Raw genomic sequence first — 26,690 nt, 5'->3', positions numbered from 1 at the left:
TAAAAAAAAAAAAGACAGTGTGCATTAGCTCAGAAATTTTTCACTATGTGTACTGATGAAAAATAGTTTTTTGAAGAAAAGAACATGATAAAAACAGTGCTGCTTAAATTAGCCAATAAATGGGGATGAGGGTTTTAAAAGTATGTATTGTTTGTCACATCTGAATACTTCTGTGTTCAGAAAGATTGACCCCCCCCACTTAAAAACTTGATGTATTGTGATAAGCTTAACTGCACCTAATGCATCTGACTTCATTACTCATTTCTTATCTCTTCTCCTGTCCTCCACCTCAGCCTCCTAAACCGAGTATTAGTAAAAATTTCTTCGGGCTGTCAAGCATTAGAACAGGCTCCCTGGGGAAGTGGTGGAGTCACCATCCCAGGAAGTATTTAAAAGAAATGTAGATGTGGCACTGAGTGGCATGGTTGAGTGGTGGACTTGGAAGTACTCAGTTAATGGTTGGAATCGATGATCCTAAGAGTCTTTTCCACCAAAATGATTCTGTGATTCTATGCCTCTATAGACGCCATTTCTGACCAACAAGCCTTAACACAGCCTTTTCAGCATAGTTTGTGGAGAGAGTGTAATTTTTCATAGAAAGGTAATTTCTTAACTGGCGAGCTTGGCTCACAGTGTTTCCACTAAAAGGCAGATTCTATTTCCAATGCAGTATTTAAAAAAATACTGTTCTGAAGTTTCATTATCCCATTTCCTCTTAAGGTACTGGGCTGAATTTGGCTGGGATAGAGTTAATTTTCTGCACAGTGGCTAGTATGGGGCTGTATCTTAGGCAAAAAAGTTTGAAGAGACCTGAATTAATTAGCAAAACACTTTGAGAGGCCCTCATGCAATTTATAGCAGTAAGAATTGTAGAAGCGTGGGGGGTCGTTCCAGGTGATGGTGAGCTCTGCCACCTGGACCCTCGGCAGGCCCAGCCTGCGGCCGGAGTCCGGGGCTGGGACAGGCACGGCACGCTCGCTAAAAGCCTGCCCGCTCACAGCTCCGCTCCCTTCCTTCCCTGGCGGAAGCACGAGGGGGCTCCAGATGTCTCCTGCGGAATTCCATGGCCTCCCCATTCCTGCACCTTCCCGACTGAGGCGGCCTTTGCAAAAAGCTGGCCTTCCCTCTCATTCCAGCCCCGGGAGCGGAAGGCAAGGCCGCGAGTCCGCGGACTCCGCCAACTCCCCAGGGAGCACCCGTGTTCGGCCGACATAAAGTCGAGTGGGACGCGGAGGGCCCGCACCGAGGAGCTCCCAGCACCGCGCCGCGGGGCCGGGGCTGTGCCTGACCCCAGCGGGGAGAGATCCCGGCCCGGCCCCAGGCCATGGAGCCGGGGCGCGGCCCCCGCGGCGCGGCCGCTGCTGCAGGTGGGTGGGTGCCCGAGGCCGTCACGGCTTCCCGGAGGCCCGGGGAGGCTGGGGGGGAGGCTGGGAGAGGGCTCCGAGCCGGGACCATCGGCCCGAGGTGTCAGTGGTCTTTGGGGACATCCCCCATGTGCAAATCCTGTGCCCAGGGGTGCGGTATGGGGGCTGCTTCAGACAGCCCCCTGCTTCTCCTGGTTCTCCCGGAACAGCCCCCTGGTTCCCCTGGGACACCTGCCTCGCCTCCGTGCGGGAGGCCTTAGGTGATCCAAGAGTGGTTTCCTGAGGAAAGGTTGAGTTTATTTGGAAGGAAATGGGAGCCTTCCCATGAAAGTTGCACTGTTTTGGTCATTAATAATGAAGAATATCAGCTATGAATTATTTGTCTCTATTTTTATATATTACAAATCTCAAGTTTTCCTGTCCATTTCACCTAAGTCACATGGAAAACCACTATTGTTGTGAAGTTTTGTTGGATGAATTCTGGGATTCAATTAATGTTGTTAGTGCTCTGCCTGTTAAAAAAAGGTTACATGAATATGCAGATATAACAGAATATAAAAGAATGATCAAAGTTACCAACATTTTGAGCTGATTATTTCTAATGTCAGTGAATGGAAATGATAGTTTCTGATCACTCTGACCTTAGGAATACAGACATCATAGGGCTTAGTCACTTGCATTTCTCTCACTGACTGATGGAAGAAAGTAATGATTAATTTTGTCTTATCACAGAAATGCCTGGAGTTCTAGTTCCTTAAAGATCGTCTAGTTCCAACCCTCCTGCCGTGGGCAGGGACTCCTTCTACTAGACCAGGTTGCTCAAAATCCTATCCAGCCTGGTCTTGAGCAGTTCTAGGGATGGCGTTTAACCCCAGCTGGCAACTAAGTACCACACAGCCTTTTGTTCAGTTCCCCCACCCCAGTGGGGATAGTCATAAAGAAAAGGTAAACCTAATGGGTTGAGATAAGAACAATCTAATAATTGAAATAAAATATTGTAATAGTGATACTAAGTATGCAGATAGTATGATTAATAAGAGGAATTGTTATAACGAAAGGGAGAGAGAGTGACAGAACCCAAGAGAAACAAGTGATGAATGTCGTTGTTCACCTCCTGTTGACCAATGCCCAGCCCATTTCTGAACAGAGATCATCCCCCCACTGTCCCAGTATTCCTTTGGCCAGTTTGGGTCACCTGTCCTGGCCTTGCTCTCCTCCCAGCTTTCAGTTCAGCTCCTCAGTAGCAGAGCATGAGACATTATAAAGTCCTTGACTGAGGGTAAACACTACGTGGCAACAGCCAAAACACCAGGACGTTATCAACATCATTCTCATACTAAATCCAAAACCCACCAGCATTGTATCAGCTAAGAAGAAAATGTCCCAGCTAAAACCAGGGCATGCATCCACAGCTTCTCTAAGCAATCTGTTCCAGTGGTCTCATCACCCTCACAGTAAAGAATTTCTTCCTAGTATCTAATCTAAAACTGCCCTCTTTCAGTTTAAAGTAATTTCCCCTTGTCTTGCCCTTGTAAAAAGTCCTTCTCCAGCCTTCTTGTAAGCCCGCTTCAGGTGCTGAAGGGCACCCTGGAGCATTTTCTTCTCCAGGCTTAGCAACCTCAACTCTCTCAATCTGTATTCAAAGGAGAGGTGCTCCAGCCCTCTGATCATTTTTGTGGCTTAGATGTTTTCTTAATTTGAATAAACTAGTAATTGAGCCAAATTAAAGTGTGAAAAGTACTTGTCTATGGACTTGACTATGAAGCCTTGTCAAGTCTCTTCAGTGGTTCACTGTCTTTTGCAACCTCCAGTGCTTCATAAATTAATATTTAGGCACTACATAGTTAAATGTGATTATAGTTATGTTACTATCCATATTATATGTAAGGCTTCATTCTTTATTGCATACTGTATGCTTCTTAGAGTACTGGATTCCTAGCAGTATTCCCTCTTGTCCTCCATTACAAACATTTCCTTTCTTCTGAACAATCTCATCTTTCATTCTGCCTATATTAAATTTCTGTAAGAAACCCAAAGCTAAAGTTTTTAAAATACAGTGGATGCATTACCTCAATGAAACTTGTTCACTGAAAGATACTGATCTTGTAGATTTAAAAACTTATGGAAACTGAACTGTTCAGGTAAAGGCTGAAAGTGTGAAACTGAAAAGGAAATTATGGTGATATTTTAGTCACTATATTTTAACATGGGAAAAGGAGATATGTAAAATAGTCTTCATATAATGCTCCAAACTCTTGATGATTGCCTTTTCCTGAATTCTGCATTGAAATTCTGCATTCAAAAGCTAATATTGCTAGTCATTGCAATAGGTAAAACTGGGGAGATAAGGGCTGCTTTCTTCTTGTAATTTGGCAGTATATAAAGGCTGGGATTGTTTTCCACAGTCCCTAATGCCAACTGTAAATTTACTCTTTATGTAATTATTATTCACATATATGAAACTCTGTAAAAGAATAAGGGTTTGAATTTCATGGTCTCATAAATTTCATCTCATAAAGCTATAATGAAAAGTATGTCCTCAGCTCCCAAACCCAACGAATTTACACCCAGCTGACTAAGTGAGGAGTTTTGTTTTGGTAGAGGAAGAAATCTGTTCTGACGTAAGAATAGATTAATTTACACCACTAAGTTATACTTTAATTTCTGAACAGCAGGTTTTATAGAATAAATTCCCTATTCTGGAAACATATTCATGTCTTTCATAGTCAGAATAGTGAAGAGAAACATGGTAATGATACTGTGTACCAAATTCACTTTATATTGTGACACATGAAAAAGGCCTGTTGGAGGAGAAGAAGGATTGCAAAAGAAAGAACTCTCAGCTTGTAGGGAGAATATAAACACAATTTTAAACTACCAGAAAATTCAGGCTTAAATTATTATTTTCAAATGATCTTTTTGAAGAGTGAGGCACAGAAGCTTTTAGGACTCAAACTGATTTTTTGTGCTCATAGAATTCCAAGCATACTGGCTGTTTCTCATGTTCCTACTTTGCACCTGTCTGCTATGTTGTGCATTGAAATATATTCACAAGGTTATTCTCACAAACTTTTTTCCATGTCTAGATCTAGAATGACAGACTTCTTTTGAGGAGTGCTGCTTTCAGCCTTGCAAAATTTGTCTTGTTAGTTAGGCACCTTAAATAGGTTTTTGAAGGTCTCAGCTTTAGCTGCCTGTGGTGCACCAGCTCATCTCAGTGCAGTTGGCTGCCCACAGTACATGTGTGTGCATCTGATGTAGTCATCTTAACACTCTTTGTAGTCCATGCAGAGAAACAAATGTTTCTGGGTCATGACTTTACCACAAAATGTACAAATGACTTGGCTTATTTTTAACATTAGAAATCTCTGTTTCTGCCCATTGGTAATAAAAGGAGTCTGGACAGCTAGCTCAGTTGTAGCCATCTAAGCTGTAGGTTTCTGTAATTAAGAGGAGATAAATCCCACATCTAAAATGTTACTGAAATCCTGAGGGATTATACTTGCTTATGTTCTTAAATTCTCTGAAACAGTTATAATTGGGAAACATTAATAAGCTCTAAAATGTTTTTTCAGCTCATTCATGTTATTTGGATTTGGAGAATTTATAAGACTTGATTTTAGAAGCTAAAATTATTTAAAAGTTAGAGTTTGAGGAAAAAAATCATGCTACATTTAAGTTTCCATGTGCTTTTGACATAAAGTATTTTAAATATTTATTATTTTCAGTATTTTTTTAGTGTTTTGAGTCCATTTGAAAAAATATGCTGAAGTTATTGTTAGGCTTGTTGTAGGAAAAGCAAGTTCTTCCCCGAGTGTGTCCACATTACATATCTTTGTGTATTATGAGCATAGGTTGTTTAAAGATGACACTGTGGAGTAGCCTTGGTTTAATATACATTTTTACAATAAAAACTGCTTAATTGGAACACAAGGCATACTTCAGTTCATCTTGATTATGTAGCTGTCCTATTATCATTGTTTATTATATACACAAATGACGTGCTAGGTGTACCAATTAAATCAAGTTTATTTTATTGTTGCTTAGTGTTGTGGCCGTATGTGTCTGAGCTCAGCCCAGTTCTGCTAGAGCACTTGCAGCATTTTGTGCTCCATCTTAATGAGTTAATATCTTGATTTCTGTTTTATAAAGCAGATGAGGTTACAAAGATGTGGGTAATTTTTTCACCTTTATTTTTGCACTGTGTAATTGACAGACGAGTTAAAGTAAAAATCATGGCAACAAAATGGTTTTTCCCTTTGTGTCTTTAAGGACAGATCATACTCTTAAATTTAGAAGGAAAAGCATTTTTTTGATATTTAGGGCTTTCTGAGGATTTTTTAGCTGTGTAGTAGTGGTGAATGGCAATTTGTTTCTGTCCTGACAAGTCTTCTAATTTTTAAATAAAAATTTCACGTGTGAAGAAAACTGAGCCCTGGAATGGCCTGGAAGTTAAATGAATTACAGTCTATTTTGTGTCTTATGCTATTAATTTTTAAAATTATTTTTAAAATTCAGATGGCAGTGGTCTGAATAACAAATGAGTGTCCTGTTGTAAGCAATAAGGTTTTGTCTATATTTGGAGCAGTTTTCTCCATTATTAGCCATGAATTTCGTGGCCAAAGTTGGAAGTCATGCCTAAGGTCTATAATTCTTTGCCATTAATGAGTATTACTCCAGTGTTGAATTATTTCAAACGAGTTTGGGTTTTGGGTTTGGTTTGAGGTACCCTATAATTTTAAACCATAGCATAATTTAGCTACCTTCTCCCAATTTGTCTGTGACTTGCTTGTTTCCAAGGTCAGTCAGAAAACTATATGTACCGCTCAGAAGAGTAAATTACATAAAATTCACCTCCTTTACCCATGAACACCCCTGAAAGACTTTTTAAAAGCTCCAGAGCTGAGGATTCACCTGTACAAAATGAGTAGCTCATCTTTTGATGAATGGATGCAGCACACTCTGTGGTTCCTCTTGGCAGGGGAACCCAGAGCTGGCACAGGAAAATCAGTGGACATGGTCCCAGGAGCTGGAGGAAGCTCATCCCAAGATCACTGTGTTTTTTATTCAGGAAGCAGTCTATTTTGATGTGACTGCAAGTTTAACTCCACCTCTTCGTGGGATAATCCTGTTCGGGAGGCCACTTCCTCTAGTTCACATGTACTAATGTGAAGAATAATGAAGGGATCATCTCTATACTTCAGCTACAGAGTGGAAATTATTGTTATCCCTGTCAGCACGTTGTTGAATCTGGTGCAATTCTGGCATGGAGTAAAAAAATCAGAATAGTATACAGGAGTATTTTTTTTTTTCACTTCTTGAGACTTAATTTGGTGTGCAGCAATGAAAGCAACTTCTGTGCACTCAGGCTGGGCTGTTCAGTTGTCTGTGGTTAATGGGGGAAAAAAAAGAACCACTGAAGTAAAAGGCAGAAAAGCATCTTCTGACAGCCAGGAGAGTGCTAGGGGAGGAGAGAATGCTTTTGGGCCAGTGGTGGGCTTGGAGAATTGTCCATGTTTCTTGAAGATGCCACACGTTTGACCTCTGCTTCCAGATTTTGCCAGCATGTTATCAGTATGAAAGCGGGGACCACTAACTAGCAAGGTGCAGCCCTCTTGTGGGATTGCAGGTTTTTTGGAAATAGGAGATTTTATAGCATGTTGAAATCACTTTGATGAATAGCCTAAGTGTAGATGCAACTTTCATGGCTCTAATGGATGTTTTCTTTTTTTCCCCCGATAATGATGAAATATTTTAATTCTTTATGGTTTATAACCAATAATATGAAACCTTTGACCTTTGGAATGAAATTACAGATAGGAAGTTTCAAACTAAGAAGAAAATGAACCAAAAAGATGATCATCTGAAACCAGTGGGGTGGACATTTTTCCTAATTTGTGGGAATTACTTCCTTTTCACTTTTTGACCATGTCAAAAACAATGTGGGACCCACCAGAAGAGTATCTTGTTGTAGTTAATGGTGTAATATGATGTTATGACCTGACTAGAGCAAAACAATGCTGAATGACCAGCATTTGTGTATATAAATATATATGTGGCAGGTTTATTTTTGAACAATTTGGTTGGAATGGAAAGGGGGTATATAGCCATTTTGGTTATTATCTCTAGTAACATAACAATATAAAAACATGAAAATATCACATAAGAAAGTATATACCGAAAATAAAGAAAAAGAAAGGATAAGAGTAAATAGTGTAGAGGAAAGATACCACCACCCGTGGATCCAGCAACCAGACTTGACTGGTGGAATTTTGATGTCCAAAGTGATGGTTTCAATGTTGATCTGTCAAGGGTGGCAGAAGCTCTTGAAACATAAACTCATAAAGACATAAAACATAAATTCAACTCCCAACTTCAGTGGGAGTTGAATCCCTTCATTATTCTTCACATTAGTACATGTGGACTAGAGGAGCTGGCCCCTCCAAACAGGATTAACCTGGAAAGAGGTACAGTTAAACTTGCATGTAAAGACATTCGAAACATCTGCTCAGCTTTGGGTGGGAACATCCAGGTACCTTCCCTGTGGGGGTGGTTTTACACTGTCTGCTGCAACACTGTGGACCATGCACAGTGTTTTGGTGGAAGGCCCCAGAAATGAGTCCGGGGACATTTTGGAGGTCTTTGGTGGTTAAGACATCTTCTAAGACACGACCCTTGTTGTTAGTGTAGTTGAGCCAGTTACGTCCCGTCAGAAGGGATGAAAACCTTCAGGCCTATGTGGGAATGTTTTGATACCTCCTTGGGGTGGGGCAGGCACAGTTTACACCTGAGCCAGTTGTGTAAAGGAGGGTTGGTTTGCCATGGTCTTTCTCCAGCGGTGGATGCTCACCTGGGCTGTTCTTGCACAGATCAGAGGTTTTGCTGCCACACACCCAAAACCTCTCCTCCTCTCCTTCAGCTGAGTGGTGCAAACCTGGCTTCAGCAAGGCACCCGCAGCTTTTGCAAATGGCCAATTCTTTGAGTCATTAACCCTTAACATTTCAGCTTCTCTGTATGAGCTGCTACATCAAATACAGCTGCAAGACAGGACTGGCATGTTGGTGGATTAGGATAGTGCTTATGAATCAGATTTATCCTGGTTCTTTCTGTTATCCTGTTTCCTGCTTATATCAAAGGTCTTCAATGAATCTTGGACCACATCTCAGTTCCCCTTGGCTATGTTACACAGAGCTGTACAGGACAGTTCATCACTCCTTTTGTAATTATTTCAGCAGGTGAATAATTGCTCAGCAGTCTTCCATGGCTGGGATCTCAGCAGGTCTCAGTACCCTCTCCCTCCATGAGAGCTGGAAGCGTGGAATGTCATTCTTGTGTTGGAAATCTTTAGACTCAGCCCTGTTCAACAGTGTTGTTAACCCACTGTGTCCTATGAGTACTCTTTCTTCCAATATCGTTTGTGGATTGAGGGGTTATGCAGGGAACCTGTCACCAGGTGGAATCTGTTGTTAGGGTGCTGGGCCCTGCTTCCAGCAGAGATTGCAAGGCATTACTGGTTCTCTTCTTAACACTGAGTAAGCACACGAATGGAGCTTTGAATTCTTGAATCTTTCTCTTTCTGTCAGACATTTTGGCATTAGCAGCTAGAATTAGACTGGTGACTCCTTTCCGCTCTTGGCCAGGTACTATTCTCAATCAAGGAAAGTTTCTGGTTTGGTTCTAAAACTTTTTTCTGCCCAACCAGTGGTGTAATTTCTGTGCTGATAGGAGCAAAAATATTATTGATAAAACTCTGTAGCTGCCAATATGCTTTCAGTGGAATATATTTGGTGGTTCAGCACTTCCTGAGAGCAACAGATTGCTGTGCAATTTTTGCTAATGCACAGTTGGCCAGCATCCCCATATTTCTAATAATGTCATCCGGTGTGTTATTTTCTAGAAGACTTATATAGTAGTTTCTGAGAGAGCAATTGTCCCTTTAGGGAAATGGTGAAAAACCTTAATCAACTCTTAGAACTTCTGCTTTTCGATGCACAAACTTCTCTTTTCCCAATCAGAAAAGAAATTAAGAGAGATGGTGATAGTGACAGTAACAGAAAGCAAGTAAAAGAGCTGTATATTCTCCATAAAATCATTAAGAAGTCCATTCTTTCTGGAAATGCTTGCAGGAATCTTGCTATTTGTCATTAATTATCTGTTCTTAAACAAGAGATTTTGTGATTCCGACATAATGACTTCTCCAAAAACTGTGCTGTGTCTTGTTCCTAAGAAGAACTGATTGTGTGATTTGTCCTGCTGTTGGGGATTTTCTCTAACAGAAGTCATTTTTGCAGAAAAATTATTCTTTTTCTCCAGAGTAAGAATATCTTCCTAAACTCATTCAGTGTAAGGCACTCCTACTGTGCAAGTGAATCTGTAGAAGATGTTAAAGAGGAAAAGGCCTCCCTCAAACTCCAAATTTCATTAATTCATTAATTAAATTTATGTCTTAACTGTTATAAGGCAGAATGCTATTTAAGATTCTCAAAGCAAAATTAGGTAATGGTTTATGTGGTTTATGTGACTTACTTACATCTCTTTTAGAAAATAGCATTTTGGAATGTTCCAGCTGAAAGATCCTTTTACTCATCTCCATTGTACTGTTACCTTGTGCACTAAGGTTTTTGTTATGCTTAAAACACATAGTTTTAATCATAACAAAGGGACAAAGGAGTCCCTTTCAAAACAAAATGAAAAAGTGACTATCTTTATTTTGGTAACGAGTGGTGAAAATTGCTACCAAGGTAGCATTTCACACTAGTAGCGTAGTGGTAATATGTCAGTGGTCAGACAGCAAACTTCGTATTTTCTTCATATTTTCTTTGTAATAGTATATCCTGTAAGGAGAAATAAACAGATAAGAAGGTATTGATGGTGACTGATGATAAAAGGCACCTGAGCATTCATGTAATTCTGGAATAAATACCACTCCCTGACCCATACTGGAATGTTGGTCATTTTGCAACTTCTGTGAGTGTAATTTAAAGGAAAATGCTAATACTGACAAAGCATATTATGAAGCAGATTTGTCCTTAAAAGGAAGATGGATCAGAAAGCTTTTGCAGAGTAGTCTCTGGAGGTACCAAAATTTTAAGCCAGCAGTGTAAGATGTTTTTCTGCCTGCCCTAATTTATCATTCTGCTCTGCAAAGGGACTTTGTAAGACTGGAGCTTGACAGACACTGTTTGAGTAATATCTGGGTGAAATTTCTATTGATGAGATAACCTGGGAAACACCTTTCAGGTTCAAAGCCGAATATTTTGGATATTACTGTTACTACTTAATCTTCTTTCAGTGTGTTTCTACGTATTTAATTTTATTCACAGCTTTGAAGGCAGTTCAATTACTTGCATGGTTTTGTATTTGTAAACATTTCCTTTGATGTATTAGGCAAGCAAGTCTTACACCAGTTAGCTGTCCCACAGAGGTGCTAATCCTTTGAGATTGAGAGAATCAACCTCTGCTTTTCACTGAAATTCTAGATATGAATTGAAAAGCTGTGTAAAACAGATTTTCTTTATAAGAAATTTTGCAGAACATACCATTTAATGTATAGCTGCTTTAAGTAAGAGGCATACATAGTATAGTTCAGTTTCTAAAGGCTTACTATTTAATTAGCTTTAAAAATGCACTGGTAGCTTAGATTAGGTGATTTTGCCCTGACGTGCAGCAGGAATGGAGTGTTTCGTGGAGAAGAGTAGCTTAAGATATAGCTGTAGGTAAATAGATCCCAAGGAATTTTTGCAGTCTTGTCCCTTGTGCTCTTACAATGTGACGTGTTAATTGGCAGCTGTGTCTTAATGGACAGTGTGCAAGGGTTGCACAGGGATTGTTTATGCATTTCAGAAGTGTTTGAAAGGTGAAAGAAATACTTAAAGAGCAGTGCCTTTTGTAAATGTCCCTGATGGATAAATGAATATATGATGATTTATGAGTTACTATCCAAAGTCAAGTAGAACCAAAGGAAGAAATCAGCTTAGTGATAGCGGATGATCTGGGGAAAGGATGACCTAAAATACCTTTTTCTAAGCTGTGCTTCAACTATTTCAGAGCTGCTCAATGCAACTTACTGTAGTGCTTAACCTGCAGTTTTGTTGGATAACGAGAAAAAACAGCATTGTGAAAAATGTGTAGATGTCAAGGCCGGGGCAAAAGTGTAGGAAGTGAATTTTTTTTTCTAATTATTATTCTGGGAGTGATATTTTTTCAAGAAAAGAATACATTAAACAACTGAATGAAAATGGTGTGGAATTAGGAAAAAAAGTAACTTTGCTAATTAGATGGGCTGGTTATTATTAGTTGGTTTTAATTTCATTTTTTCCTTCTCTGCACCTAGGTCCTTTGCTGTTGCACGTGACATAATCATCTGTTTAAATTTTTTTTCTCTGACTCTTATGATGCCTTTTGCCCCAAACTCACTGTTTGTAACAGAGTTTATAAAACTGTCTTCTTTACTACCTTACTAGCCACTTGCATCACTTTGAAGCTGTCTGCCTAGCTTTCTGCATGCTTAAGGCTTAATGTGGACTTAAAAATTCAAGGGCACCAATACAAGGTGTCCAAAACCAAAGACAACCTCAGAGTTTTATTTTTTGAGCACTGGGACCTTTTGGTACACTTTCAAAAATTTATATGTATTGTGATTAAGTATAAAGAACCCCAAACGCATTCTTTGGTCATGGGTTTAGAGGGGAGGGAGTGTCAGGGTGGGTTTTTTGAGGTTGGTATTTTTACTTTTTTCATCTTTGTTTCAGTGGAGATAAGATTTGCATTGAAAATTTCACTAGGATAAGCCTATTTGAAGTGCTTACTATTTCCAGAGTTATTTTCAAATACCAGCTGAATTTTATTTGTATAGCTGGAGTGCAGCTCATGTATGTTCTGTTCTCACATTGAGCAGAGATGCTTGTATTTCTGTTCTCCTTGGTGATTTAGGAATGCACTGGAAATAAAAGAATTGGTCTCACTGTTGAACAGTTTTCACAGCCAAGAAAATATTGTGCATCATTTCCTTAATGGAGTCATAGTGAAGTAACCTTTTTGTTTTCTGTTTTTCTAATGCAACAGAAATCAAAGATGGAAGAGAAGATCAAATTTCATATTTGAAAATATCAAAACTAGCATTGGCTTTTGCAATTATCCACTCAAAACCACCTGGGAAGAGTTCCAAAGAATACATAGAGTACCTTACCAAAACTGCATCCGAACAGGATTTTGGATGGAAATGGAAAGTGGAAGTGCTGGAAGCTGAAGTTCTTCGATTACGACAGGAACTTCTTTTGAACAGGATCTCTCCAAGATTCTGTTTGGAAAATAGTAAGTTACTCAAATAATTTCTGGCTATGTTGCAATAGCAAGGAACCAAACAGCTTTCATGTTGCCTTTCATGTACCATTTCTTTTACCTAGATGTGGGAGTCTTCAGTGTACAGTTTTTTGTTTTTTTCCACAGTTCTGAGGTTGTGGAACACTTAATTTATTTGTAATGGGACTGTGCTTGAGAATTTGATGCAGAATTTACATATTTAACCTTCAGAATCAATATGTATTATACAAAATACTTGCAGACCAAAATTGTCAATACAGAATGTTACTCTATAACCTTGGAGCTACTAGTTTGTAGGAACTAGTTTGTATTTACATTTGGAACATGTCTTAAAGACATATTGCATATTTTTTTAACCACCCTACAGATGTTTAAAATCAGAATTTAAGCCTAAAGTCTTGGAAGCCTTAATCCCTAATATGTGTAACAGGAAGGTAGGGCAGGCAAAGAACAATATATCTGTTGTTTCTGCAAGTGTACTGAGACTGTGGGTACTGTGAATGTTTTTTATGGCATATAAAATATTGTGAGTCTGATATTATTGGATTCAGGAAAGCATTTATTCAAAGAAGATACAAAAAAAAAAAGATGGTCTCAAACAGCACTGTTTCTCTGACTTGTGCGTGTGGAGTGAGTCATGCTCAATTCAGGATATCAGTGGCACTGTGTGAACTTGGAAATCAGGCAGTGGAGGATTTCTGCAGTCTCTGGGGAGATACTTTCCTGGGAGATGGAGGTCAAAATGCTCTGGGCTGAAGGAGAGAGAAAGTTCACTGTTGAAGGGATCTCTAAAATCAAGATGTATAACTAATTGCTTTATGACTTGAGATTTTTAAAAGGTTCCCTGGTGGAAAACTTGATAAGGCTTTACCTTTACACTGCTTTTGTACTGAAGGAGTAGCTTCTTTATTGCCTTGTGAAATGATCTCTAGTTTGTAATGTTGACTGATAGGGGGGATCATTAGACTTCAGCTAGAAGCTCTAATGGTTTATGTATTTTTGTATAACAGACCTTTCTCTACAGAGAAGTGATTTCATTACTCTTCTTACTTCACTATTATCTGTGTGTCTGTTTTCTGCAACGTGTTGCAAATATGACATATAAAACTAAAAGTAACTTTTAAGATGCAGCTTCCCACAGGTGTCTTATGTTTTGAAGAACTGGCTGCATATGATCAGGAGAGATTTATAAACATCTAATGTCTGGAGAGAATATTCTGATTGTGGATTAAGCAGAACACAGCAAATACTATCAATTAGCAAAACATAGCAAACAAAATCAATTCATTTTCAACTTCCATGTTCTAAGTCTAATTTTTTTAAGATTCTCTAAACTCTAAATTTTTATTGTGAGATAGGCAGAGAAAACTGTCCCTGGCAGAAAACACGTCTTGCAAAGGATGTTCATTTTCATTGCCCAAGTTACACTGAAGTTTGGTCACAGATTTAAACGGTGATAAATCTTTTCTAATTTTAGATGTCTTATACCTGTGCTAAGTTTCTGCTGAGTGTGCATTCATGATTACAGTTCCACTAGAGATAAATGCTGGGTCATGTGCATTTGAGTAAAGAAAGGTTGTTACTGGTACCTGATCTGTTGGTGAGATCTACACACTCCTCAGGAGATCAAGTTGATGATGTACATTAATAGTAGAACACCTGTGGTTGACATGTATGGGAAGATGGTCATAGAAGCAAGGCCTACCTGAAACAGGGACCACTACACCACTGGCATCTTCTGCCCCAAGAAAAAATACAACACCTTTCTCATGTGTTGTGCCTGTTTTGAGATTTTTCAAGCCCATGGAGATTAGAATCTAAAGGGTGGCTACTGCTGAAATACAAAGGCACAAAGAGTTTGAATCTAAGTTAAGAGAAAAAGTGGTAATAAGCGGTGTTTCATCTTTTCAAGTGAGACTACTACAGATCCATCAAGCCATCCTTATGGATGATGATACTAGGTTTGCCACCTAATATCACACCAAAGGTATGCTCTTTAGGGCTGAGGGTAATAACTAGGCTTGTTCTTAGCACTAACATATCAAGGATCCTTTTCCTCCTCCACTCATTTCTCCAGCCTCATTTCTGGAGTTGATGTTTTGCTTAAAATAATGCAGCCTTTTAAAAATATTTCAAGCCCCCAGCTTTTCTATGGCTTTCTTGTGTTTTGATTAACAAATCTTTAGATACAGGAATATCTGGGTTTCACAAAATTCACCACCAGAAAATCTCACGCAGTAAGGATGAGACTGCATTTATTTCTGCTGGTGCCTCTTGAGAACTGAAGAGTTTGAGTCCTTCAGCCAAGGTTCATTTTGCAGCTGTATCTTCTCTGCTTTGCATTCCGAATGTGAGAGCTTTCCTCTCCCACCTGCTGTTTGTAATAATAATAGTAGATCTTTCAGGGGCTTCAGTAATGATTAGAAACTGCCCATGGAGTTTTATTTCCCTGATGTGAGAAATCTGTGAGCTCTTTGAAGGAGTGGTACCTATTTTCCCCCTCCACGTACAGTTGAACACAGTATGGATGTGCAAATACATGAAGGATAAAGAACAGAGAATCCATTTTTAAAAGGTACGGTGCCTAAATTTTTTTGTCCCACCTGAATAATTCTTTGTCCTCAGAGACACTAAAAATATTGTCAGTTCCTAACTTAGGGGGAGAAGCATGCTTTGCTGCAGGTAAACTGCTTGGCGGTATGAGTTCTTATGGTTTAATGTGTTCTTTATGAAAGCGCAGTGGTCTGTATTCACTGACTGTGCTGTGTCTGGAAGTTCTTTATTTTACTTACTGTTCAGTTGTCTTTCTGAATACAAGGACTCTATTCCTTCGTGGTGCTTTTGGCTGCATGCCAATCATCTGAGGAGGAGGAGAAGCAAATCTTTTTGCAATTATCTGTTATTTTTCACCTTGACAGTATTGTCCTGACAACTATGCCCATGGGTAGAAAACAGAAGTCAAATTTCATGTTAAATCAGAGTTTCTTGTCTTTCTTTGATCCAAATTTACATTCCACAGAAAGGAGGATAGAAACTTCTTGGTGTTACGCTTAAGAATAAGCATATAAAATACTTGAGCATTCTGTTGTCACTTTGCTTTGGAGCAACATGAAAAGATAAAGGGTCTTAAAAAGCATCGATGAATTGATAGATTAATGGATTTAAGCACCTGTCCTCTGAGACAAATTCCTTCCCTGTTATCAACTCATAAAATCAATGATCATATTGTTTCTTGGCAAGCTGTGTTAAAGGGCTCTGAAAAGCCTGCAGCTGTTACTTCAGTCCAAGAAGGCATAAATGCAGTACTCTACCCTTTTTTGGCCAAGCGCGTATTTTAGGAATGACAGTTTAGAGGATAGATGTTTATTGCCTTGGTTGCTTCAGGCTGATACTCTTGAAGGTTCCAAATCGATTGTCCAGGGTATATGTTTAGCAAAACATGTATCAAGTATGTGTTCTCTCTTCCTTAGCTTCACCTTCAAACTTGGTTCAAGTTACTCGCCTCTTACGCGGTGGGTAGGAATTTACTGAGCTGCTTGCTCCTCTAATTAAAATAAAAACCAGATTCTCTCCACACCGCACCTTTTTAGAATTAGGTTAATCTTCCTTTTACAGATCATTTACAGTAGAACTTCTTCTGCCATGCCCTGGAGTTCTCTCCTGTTCCTAACCTCCACAGTAGCACGTCTGCCAGCCACCCTACCACAGTGTGTCTGTGTGTTTAGGGAAATGCTGAACTCTGAGGGGGAATGTGATTAACGTGAATGTCTGCTTTTTAACTGTATGCTGAGGCTATGTTTCACCTTTCAGGATACTGTCCTCTAAATTCTATTCTCTGTGTCAAAGAAGCAGCTTGTATCTCTTTGAGGAATAAGACCCAGAGGAAAAAAAAGAATTTTGTATCTCCTGCTTCACTCCCTAACTTGTTGTGGTTCTTAAGGAATTTAGTTGTACATGTGGAAAAAAAGGAATAAATTCCTTTGTAGATTAGTGTGCATGAAGACACTTCAGTCTCATTTCTTCTCTCTGGGAGCTTATAGAACTGGAACCAGCCAGTTCAACAGCTGAAGTAAAACTGATAATAACTAATACAGAACTACTGTTTACCAGCAGCCTTGGTTTGGGCCACAGAATTCAGCCTTCTCTTCTCTTTCCACTTCCCTGTAAGTCATGGCTTGGGAATTTCTTGCTCAAAATGGAGAGGCAGAAACTCTGGGTGCTCATGTTATACCCCAGGATTTCCTCGACAGGCAAAGATAGGATCAGGTAAATCCTGCTCTGATAATGGCAGGAACAGTGGCCAGTCAAAATATTTTCTGAGTAACTGGATTTCAAACTTCTGAAAGGGCAAAGCTCTCCATCATGACTTAAATAGTGTACTTGTGATGTTTCCTCTACCTCCTTACATTAAAAGGAGTGGTGAGAGAACATAATTGATAATAGATTTTTTTAAGCTCATTTTCAAAGAGAAACCAATCAGATGAATTCAGAAAGGTCAGACCAAAACATGAAGATTTCCTCAGTGGATATGTTATCTGCAGCCTCATAAAGGAGTCTTCCTTGTTAGTGGAGATAACAGCAGTCCACATCTGACTGAATAGTAATGATACAAACACATTAGTCTATTAGGAGAAATTATTTCCCTCCCCAGAAGGTAGATTAAATAGTGTGAAATCTGTTGTGAATAGCACTTAGCAACAATTTTAGTTCCTATAACGTGGCAATAGGGTAGAGGACTATAGAGTAGAATTTCCAAGTTATCGTGGTGTGTTTAAGGAAAAGCTATTTTTTCAGGTTGGTGTGTTCAAGTGAGCTGCTGTTACAGATTGCTTCATCACTTCCCCCTCTGGTATTTGAAGGAGTACAAAAGCATGACAATTGCAGAGGAGCTGTCAGTTTCTGAGGGGTATAGTTTACTTCTTTCTTTTTCTATCTTCCTTTTTCTAAGGTGAGAGGATTCTTCATTGGGCAGCAGTTAACTCTTAATTTGATGTTGCCATGGAAAACAGTTTTGATTTTTTGTTGGGTGCTTAGGGATGTGATGTTTCTGCATGAAGACATTCTACCTCCCTATTTCTTGCCTCCCCACCCCCCCAATTAAAAATAGGCGTCTTTCTCTCCATACAGATCCATAAGGGCAGCCCAGTGTGTCATCTCAACATTTTTTTCTCTAAAGCATGGGGATGTCAGACAGACAGTACTTCTGAAATGTCATTTGACATCTTAAGTGTACTGGTGTACTCCCATGCTTCTACCAGTGGCAATAGTGCAAGTAGGCAGCATGGCAAGGAATGTCTCACAACCTCAGAAGTATTTTATGTTTTTATGAGGAGAGCAAAGAAATGAGAGCAGATATGTGAGATGGCAAAAATGAAGTTAAATTGTGTTTAGCACAGATTTATAGGAATATGGCTCTTGGAATATGATGATGAGATAAATCTGTTCTCCGTAATTGTATTGACACAATGGGGAACTTTATGAAAGCTGAGGCCTTTTCAGGATAATTAAATAAGTTAATTTGCAATCTGGAAAAGCACCAGCTGGAATGTAATGATTCACTGAAATCTCGGAATACTGGTCCTTCCATGGATAACAGGTCTGTTTTGGTTGTGGAAACTTTCTCCGTTTGAAAGCAGGTGCTGCCTGTCTTATCTGGTGGCATTGCTACAGCTGTTCTAAGCACATACTTGGGGCAAAGGGACCCAAGAAGCATCCTTTTCTTTCCAGATTTCTGTGTAAGGAACCCATTCAGAGGCAAAACCAACCCAGTTTTCCCAGCAAGAGAAGAGGCTTGTTATTATTTTAATAATTCATTATAAGATGGATAGTGATTGTTAGGAATAAGGTTCATAAAAGCAAGTGGGATTCATAATTTAGTGTAGATTAATTTCTTTTCTTCTGGGTAACAGAATGATAGTTTTGGGGAAAACTGAATGTATATGGTAAAAACAGGTTAAGAAGTGTGGCCATGGCAGTTGGGATCCTTTTGCCTTTAAGTCTGCTGTGGGAAAATAAGGATCAGTCAATGTTTTCCCTGGAAATACAGAATCACAGAATGGCTGAGACTGGAAGGGACTACCAAAGATCATCCTGTCCAAGCCTCTTGTCAAGCATGGACACCTAGAGCCAGTTGTGCAGAATCGTGTCCAGACAGCTTCTGAGTATCTCTGAGGATGGAGATTCCACAACCCCTTTGGGCAACCTTAACCTTAGAATCTAGTTCCTCAAGCAGATCTTTGTTTGTGTCCTTCTGGATATATAAACAGAGAAGCCAAGTATTTATACCATGTTGTATTCAAGAAAAGCGATGTTTTTAGGAAGGCACACTTTAGCTGACTTGCTAAGGAGTCCACCTCATTTCAGCCTTCATCTCATTAAGTTGCATCCAGATCATTGCGGTCTTCATTGGCTGCTATGTCCTGTCTCTCAGCAAAGCTCAGTTTGTTTCATAATGCAGAGCATTTTTAATAAGACATAATGCTTCCAATTCAGTACAACCAGTTCAGTGAGGTAGCCTTCAGAGGTACCATACATTAATTCATTTCGTATTTTGAAATGTCGCCTATCTGGCTTAGAACTCAAATTTCAGTCACGTCATTGAGATGGTCAATATTGTAAAGCTTGTCAGATTTTTTGTTGTCAAAGCTGCTTGATGAGCATTAACAGAGCCAAATCCATATGTGTGATACCTGATTATTTATCATTTAATATCTTTACTGCAAGTATTCTTTATTTGACTCGAACTACAGAAGATTTGTGCTGTCATCTACAGAGATCCCTTAAAAATGAGTGTTTCAATCCTCAAAAACCTTCTCAGTTCTTACTGAATTCTAAACATTTAGATGCTCTATTTAAGCAAAATCCCTAACAAATTGAAGTATATACTTCTAAGCCTTTAGAGAATCATATTAACCTAGCATTGAACAATTCGAGAATTTTAGATACTCAGTCCTATATTCATTTCTGTGAAATTATCCCTAAATGGGATAAAATATGTCAGCATGCACCTTTAGAATGAAAAAGCATAAAAAAGCACCTTGCATTTAAACAGAGGACCTTTCTTTTCCAAGCCAGTTACAAAAAAACCCCCATGGAGATGCAGAAGCCAAGTGTGGAGTACAAAGCTTCTAAAACTTCTTTTTTTTGAGAATTCTAGAATCTTTATAATACTTTGGCATTATTATTTTGGAATAATGAAAATAGAAGTTTGGCTTGGTTCCAGGTCGGGACAACAATGAGGTGTTAAACACCTAGTAGTTCATAAGCAGGGGAGAGTTTTTTTTTCCTCGGCCAGTCAGCTTGGTTAGTAATGAAAGCAGCAGAATAGAGACAGTCACACATGAAAGAAAGGCAAAGAAAACATATGGGTTTTGAAATAAGAGAATAAACTTGATTCATTGTTCATGGAAAGTGCACTTCAAACAAACCAATCAATGAAAATTAAATGACGAATAACAGAGTCCTGAAAAATGTAGACGTGGACATAATTTCACTTACATTTTTAATTTCCTTTTAGAGGTTATTGACTGAACACCTACATGGAAAGCAGAATGCAGTATCATCAAAGAGATTTCTAAGAATGTCTCATTTTTAATTGTCTCTTGTTTTTTCTTTTAGAAGTGGAACTGAGAGTATCAATTGTAACTGAGTTTTAAGAGAACTTTACTTGTCTGATGTCACTGTTTTTTATTTTCAAGTGATAATCCATGTGTCTGCTCAGGAAATGAGAGAATATAAACAAAGTTTAATGCTTGAAACTGAAGTAATTTTTTCTTTGCAGAACTCAGGTCACCTCTTCACTTTATTTCTTACCTCTGCCACCTTCAAGCCTGTTTTCTGTTCTGCAGTCCCTGTTGGTGGTGGAACTGCAGGTAGATTAAGTTTTTCAAAAGACTTGAAGATCATTTTACCATTTCACAGCAATTTCATCAGTTGAGGACCCTTCTTCAGTTTTTAAATTTTGAACTACATGTAGCATTTGGCCTTTCTCACTCAAATGTGCTCCAGTCTGTGGCAGCCACTAGCTGAGTGTCTTAAGGAAGCATCTTCCACCACCCCTGCTCCTGCTGCATGGATCTTATACAAGCTGCCTCTTTTACTCCACATTGGGTAGGGAGAGAATGAATGTGGGACATTGAATTGCCTTTGGTGTTTTCTAGAGCTCTGCTTCCTCAGAACTAGCTGAAGACTCCCCCTTCTCTAATCATGGGGCACATTGCCATCTCACTGCCCTGATGAAAACCTCTGTTTTATGGTCCCACACCGGTATGTACATCTGAGTTCTAGTGCCTGCACACCTTGCTGACATGCTGCTCAGTATGTAAGTCACTCCCTCATCCCTTGAGTGGCTTCTGATTTTCAGGCCATACTCTTTCTGCAGTAGTGGATATGTGTAGAAGCATGTGAGTTCTTCAGCCTTTGTGCCCCAAGACTCTGTGGTACATCTCGCTTTGTTTGGGGCTCAGGATCTTGCTTTGTTTTTCATCTCCGGATCTTAATTTAGTAAGGAGCTAAAGTCCTAAATAGGAGTTAAGAATTTAAATATTTCCTGAATTTGGTGTGACAAATTTAAGGAGACTGTAAAATTGTTGATGACCAGATATTTCATTACTTATGGTGGTGTAAATTTGTGGTCACTTTATCACACACACTAAATTTTCATATTTCTTGTTCCAATACACTTATAGTCAAATGTTCTTGAAATTACTATTTACAGATTCTTGTTAGTCTCAGGCAGGCTTATTTTAAAGGCCATTGCTTTTATTTTTTTATTTTTGTACTTGATAACCACATGGTGTGAACATCAAGACTGCTTTCTCATTTAAATAGTAGGTAAGTACAAAGTGATGAGTTTAGCTTCTTTCAAGAAATAAATTACAGGCTATTTCTAGACATTCTGAGGGAAATAATGAGTATTTCCTGGTGGTTTTTTTGTTGTTTTTTTTTTACAAGATAACTGCTACCTCCTCCCCAAATGCCTGGAACATGTAAATGGCTTAACAATTTTAAGTATTTTAGATGGAATTACTCATTTAGATGGAAATATACTGCTATTGGGGACTTACTGTAACAGGGTTTTCCGGACACTCGTCATGGAGCAGGAGTTTGATATTGCAATGAATAGCAATCCAACCATAAATGCAACATTGTCTCATACTAGAAGGAGTGTTTCATTGAATACCCTACCTCTTTTATTTGGGAACATCTTAAGTTTGGCTTCTATGGATATTGCTGTACTATTCTTCCTTTTTTCTTCTCTTTTCTTTCCCTTTCTTTCACCTCTTCTGTTTTTGGTTTTGTTTTGTTTTTTTTTTTTTACTTCCACAAGAGAATCAGCAAACATACATATGGGGTTTTTGCACATAGTTCTTGCTTTGCTACTTCTGACTTCTGATATTAAATCCTCATGAGCAATTTTCATGTTTTCATGGGATTAAGAACAGGAACAAAATACCCACATAGCAGAACTCCTGTAGATGGATTCCCTGGAAGGGAAGCTTATTTTCCTTAAATGGAACCAAAAACAGCTTTCATTTTTTTTCTTCTGAAATGTGTTTTGCTCAAAATCCTAGGGAGAGAAGACATGGAAAATGGATGCCTGTTCTTGTTAGTCAGACCATGGGAAGTGTGCTTTGCTTCTTTTCTTGCTTTCCAAGTTTGGATATGCAGGGCGTTTGGAAACAGTGTTAATCTTTAAAATGCTAGGCTGGCCTTAAATGTCCAGCTTTTTCTACCTCCTGGAAATGGAAGTTGATTTTCCTACAGTTAGACCTCTCATTTTGAGTCAGTTGGTACCAATACTGTACAATTTCAAATATGTCTGAATGTTAAAGATGTGAAACTCAACAATAAATAAATAAACCACATTTCCAGGTTTGATCTCAGTAATAGTACTCTCATTGGTACTGGTATGTTTTCAGAGACTGAACTAATGGTCAGAATTTAATTTGAAATTGTGAATTTAATGAAGTCTGTATTGAAATTTTTGAGTAGTGTTTTATTAACATACGGAATACTGTAAGTTGCTGCCTAGGGATGTTCTCTGTGTTAAAAATGCTTTTTTTAAATTTCTATGAAATACAACATTTATTTCCTGGCAAAACCATCTATAATTTTTTAAAATTAATTTAAGAATACAAAAGCAGAGGAGTATGGTACTGCTTTGGATTCTTGTGGAAAATGTGAACAGTGTAGGCATGTTTTCTAAGAGTGAGAGGGGAAGCAGTTTGTGACTCTGTCCCAGTAAGCAGGGCTGAGCCAGGAGTTGGTCAGATGGGGTTCTAGCCTTGCCTTGTGGCACTGAGATGTTTACCTGTGTTGGTCTTCCACTTCACTTTTCTGGCTTGTTTTGACGGTGATCTTTTGGCATAAGTAGCATGTAGAACAGGTGTCTTTTGTCACCTGGAGCTGAATTTATGTCGAGAGGCATTGCCTTAAATGTATTTAATTTGTGAAATGGGATGAAAGAGATCCTACAGTAGCACACGAAAGTAATTTATTGGTGTGAATGTACTGCATACCTCTTGTAATGTAGTTTGTGTGTCTTTGAAGAAGATGGTATGAGATAGGTGATGACTGAAGAAGCTTTTGATTCTGAATGTTTCTCTTTGTTAAATAATGAAAAAATCAAATCTAATGTTCTGTTCAACTTTGACTGTTAGAATTTCTTACCTGACTGGGGAGAAAGAGCACACATAAAAAAGAATATTTTATTTGATGCAGTTATAGGAACAGACTTTCACTGCCTCTTAATAGCAGTCGGAGTTTTTGAGAATAAAGCAGTGAAAATGTTTGGAAGACCAGGAATTTACATGCATTTTGTTCCCTGTAAATTAATGGGAGTATAGATATTCACTTAAATTGTTTGGTTTATGTCTACTTAAATTAAATATAGGAAAACTGAAAATTTCTGACAATTTTAAACTGAAAATTGCTGTTCATATTACTATGAGCATAAAACATCTTGTTCACAAATAGACATTAATTTCTGAAACTTTTTACTTTAATTTAAAAATACGTTCTTCCACAGCTAAATTCTAGTCATGGGAAGTTCTTGGGGAGACAACATAGACATGTATTACGTGATTTTTGCATGGAAGCAAAAAGGAGAAAGTATCTATGGCACTTTCAATAAGCATGTGTTTAAGCATTGCACAAATGTAACTGTCATGTTTGCATTTCAGGAAAACAGGATACGTCTGCTGAAACTCTTCTGGGTCGGGAATCTATAAACCCTACAAGTTACTCAAGCCAGCTAGAAGACTCTGGATGTGATGTCTGTAATGACTCTGCATTTGATTCTTTAGGCATGGCTTCAGATTTTCACCAATCTGAGCATAATGTCAACACTTCTAAACATTGGTTGGAAAGAGTTCCCCCGCTGAACCTTTGCCGTAGTAGCAAAGAGCAATCTCTGACTGCTCCAGTGCAGTTTTTGCAATGTTTGCTTGAAATAAGAAAACTGTCAGAAGGAGGAATTCTTCAAGCAGACTTCTCAGAGCTTGAGAATGATTCTTTCACCATATGGAATTCAGTGTCTCAGCTGCTTGATGGACTGACTGTTTTTTACAAAAGTCCTAAATTCCCATCTCCAAGTTTCCTTACTGAAGGAGTTTCTGTTTTGATCAGTTTAATAACTGATACTAAATTATCTAATCATGTTTTGAAGAAGTGTTTCAAGAAGATGGAAGAATTTAAGAAAAATCTAATTCAAATTATCTTAAGAAATAGGAGTGTCAATAGGGTAAGTTTGAAACGTTTTCTATCTTTCATATCCCACTTCCATATGCTGTAATATTCTCCTGGTTTTAGGCACTTTTAAAATACAAGTTTGTCTTATATTTTGAAGAGTACTACTCAGAGATTTTTGTGATTGTTCTTTTCTGCAATATGGACAATAAATGCTCTGAAGCACTTGAAAAAGTTCTTGCTCATGCTTGCAAGAAGTTCTGGCCTATTCCCAAGTACAGGACCTTTAAACAACTGATAAAAATGCAGTTTAAAGCAACTTTATAGAAAATATGAGGGAAAACCACATTGTTTCTCTTGCTTTATGACGATATACTGTAGATATTCATTCATATGTAATTAATATACAGTTTTTTAATCTTTCTTGAGCATCTAGATAAAATAGTTAATTTGCTTCAGATATCCATCTTTCTCTAATACTTGCAAATTGTGTTTTGAAAATATATAAGCAAATGAGTGAAGAGTTCAAAAATAATATGTCCCCATGACAAACAACAAATAGGATTGAATTGCATTTTGTTTGTATTCATCAGTGTGTGTTGTTCCATGTATCATCTTGTTAATTTCCTCATTCAACTGAAATATCACTGGTCTGTCCTCACAAGATGCCCTACAGGTAATGAATTTCATTGCCTGTTTTAGGATTTTTAGTTTTCATTCTGGCTTTTAGAGTTAACTTGGAACAGACACAATGGTGGTATTGTTTGACACAGACATACCAATCTAGTGTCCCCATGTAGGCAACTACACTACCATTAGAGCAAATGAAGATCTTGTCCCTGTAATCCTTGGAGCCTAAAGAATGCTCACTGGGTACTAGGTCTCTATTTTAGGGTAAATTCTAAAGTTGCCTTTAGCAAAATGAGAGCCAGAACATCTGCTATGCTCGTGGATGGATGTACTCATTTGTCTTAATTTAAAATGAATCCCACTCACTGTGTATTGTTTACCCCAGAACATGAACATGAAACAAATATTATTACCAAATTAAGAGAGTGTTGGATGGAAAGGATGTACCTGTATTTTGGTTAGAAAGCATTCAGATGGAAATCTTTCCAGGACTTGTGTTTCTAATACCAGAAACATTTCCAGTTTAGCGTCACCATGGTACAAGACTTAGTTTTTAATTAGAGGTGTCCCTGGTCAGTGTTTTGAAAGGATGTGACGATACATTCCATTTGTGTGGCGATAGGAATGGAGTTATACAGGTGTGATTCATTTTGTGTGTGTGTGTGTGATCACTGGATACAAAACAAAAAGTTTGAACAGTCCTTCATTAAGGACTTTTTTATAGTTGATGCTGTCCTGTGTTTCCACTGTTTCCCATCCTCTGCCTGAATGGGAAGTCAGTAAATAATTGAAGTAAGGTTAATTGTGGAAGAGCAATCCAGACATTATCCAGAGAGGGATTTTATGTTGATTGGAGGAATCTGGCAAAGTTTAAGTGAACAGTGTCACATCTTAAATGGGAGAAAATACTCTGATAGATCAGGGATGTTTCAGGTCTGCAAAATGTTTTTATGAATCATTCAGGAGAGGTGAAGTATGTCCACATAATTTGAAAGTGGCATATTTTCTCTGAATAACTTCACTAAAACAGATGGCTTTTTATGAGATGTGTTGTATCTTGCTTCCACCAAAATATTGACTTAACAGTCATTACTATTGGCAGCCATTGCTTTAGTCAAACAGATTAAAAGAGTTTAAAAATCATATAAGCCTATTACTAAGGGATAATCTTGGAGGTTTCCAGATTAGAGGATTGGTTTTCTTTAAACTGAATTGAAAATGGAAATAAACATGTAGCATTCAGAATTAGTAGTGTAAATTGCATAACTAATTCTTTATGTGCTGTGTACCAGATATCTCCCAGGATCACTTTATACAGGTGGTGATTGAAATATCAAGGTTTAAAAAAAAATTACCATTACTTACAAGGCTAATTTCTGAAAAGAGTCACAAACTGTATGAAATTCAGTTCCAGGAAAATGCTTAAATCCCTCCAGCATAAAAATATTAAGAATTCTGTTGTATCTAACTTTACTGTCAAAAAGCATTTGTATAGACAGCCATTGATGCAGCAATATAGTATTTGACACAGCTTTCCCTTTACCATCCTCACCATTAAAACTGTCAGGAACTTTCAAGGACAAACGGCTGTGAGAAACACCTTCAAAAAGCTAACAGAGAGAAGTGCTGTGGATTACACTTAATCAATTAATTACATTTTCAAAAGCAATCTCAGCATTTTTCAG

At 38.3% G+C, this 26,690-nt stretch overlaps 1 protein-coding gene across 1 annotated transcript in view; it reads left to right on the top strand.

The window, feature by feature from the left end:
* The first annotated feature begins 1,066 nt into the window (after window positions 1-1,066).
* The window catches only part of MEI4 (meiotic double-stranded break formation protein 4), a 73,028-nt gene continuing 47,404 nt past the window's right edge, over window positions 1,067-26,690 (top strand). The window contains exons 1-3 of the mRNA XM_069011292.1: window positions 1,067-1,367; window positions 12,430-12,678; window positions 23,871-24,430. Coding sequence (XP_068867393.1) covers window positions 1,325-1,367; window positions 12,430-12,678; window positions 23,871-24,430 — 852 coding nt within the window. The 5' untranslated portion in view covers window positions 1,067-1,324. The remainder of the gene's footprint in view (window positions 1,368-12,429; window positions 12,679-23,870; window positions 24,431-26,690) is intronic.

The sequence above is a fragment of the Aphelocoma coerulescens genome, chromosome 3 (assembly GCF_041296385.1).
Source record: "Aphelocoma coerulescens isolate FSJ_1873_10779 chromosome 3, UR_Acoe_1.0, whole genome shotgun sequence".
Classification (NCBI taxonomy): Eukaryota; Metazoa; Chordata; class Aves; order Passeriformes; family Corvidae; genus Aphelocoma; species Aphelocoma coerulescens.
Note: the sequence above shows the minus strand (reverse complement) of the source record. Positions and strands in the feature narration are given on the sequence as shown.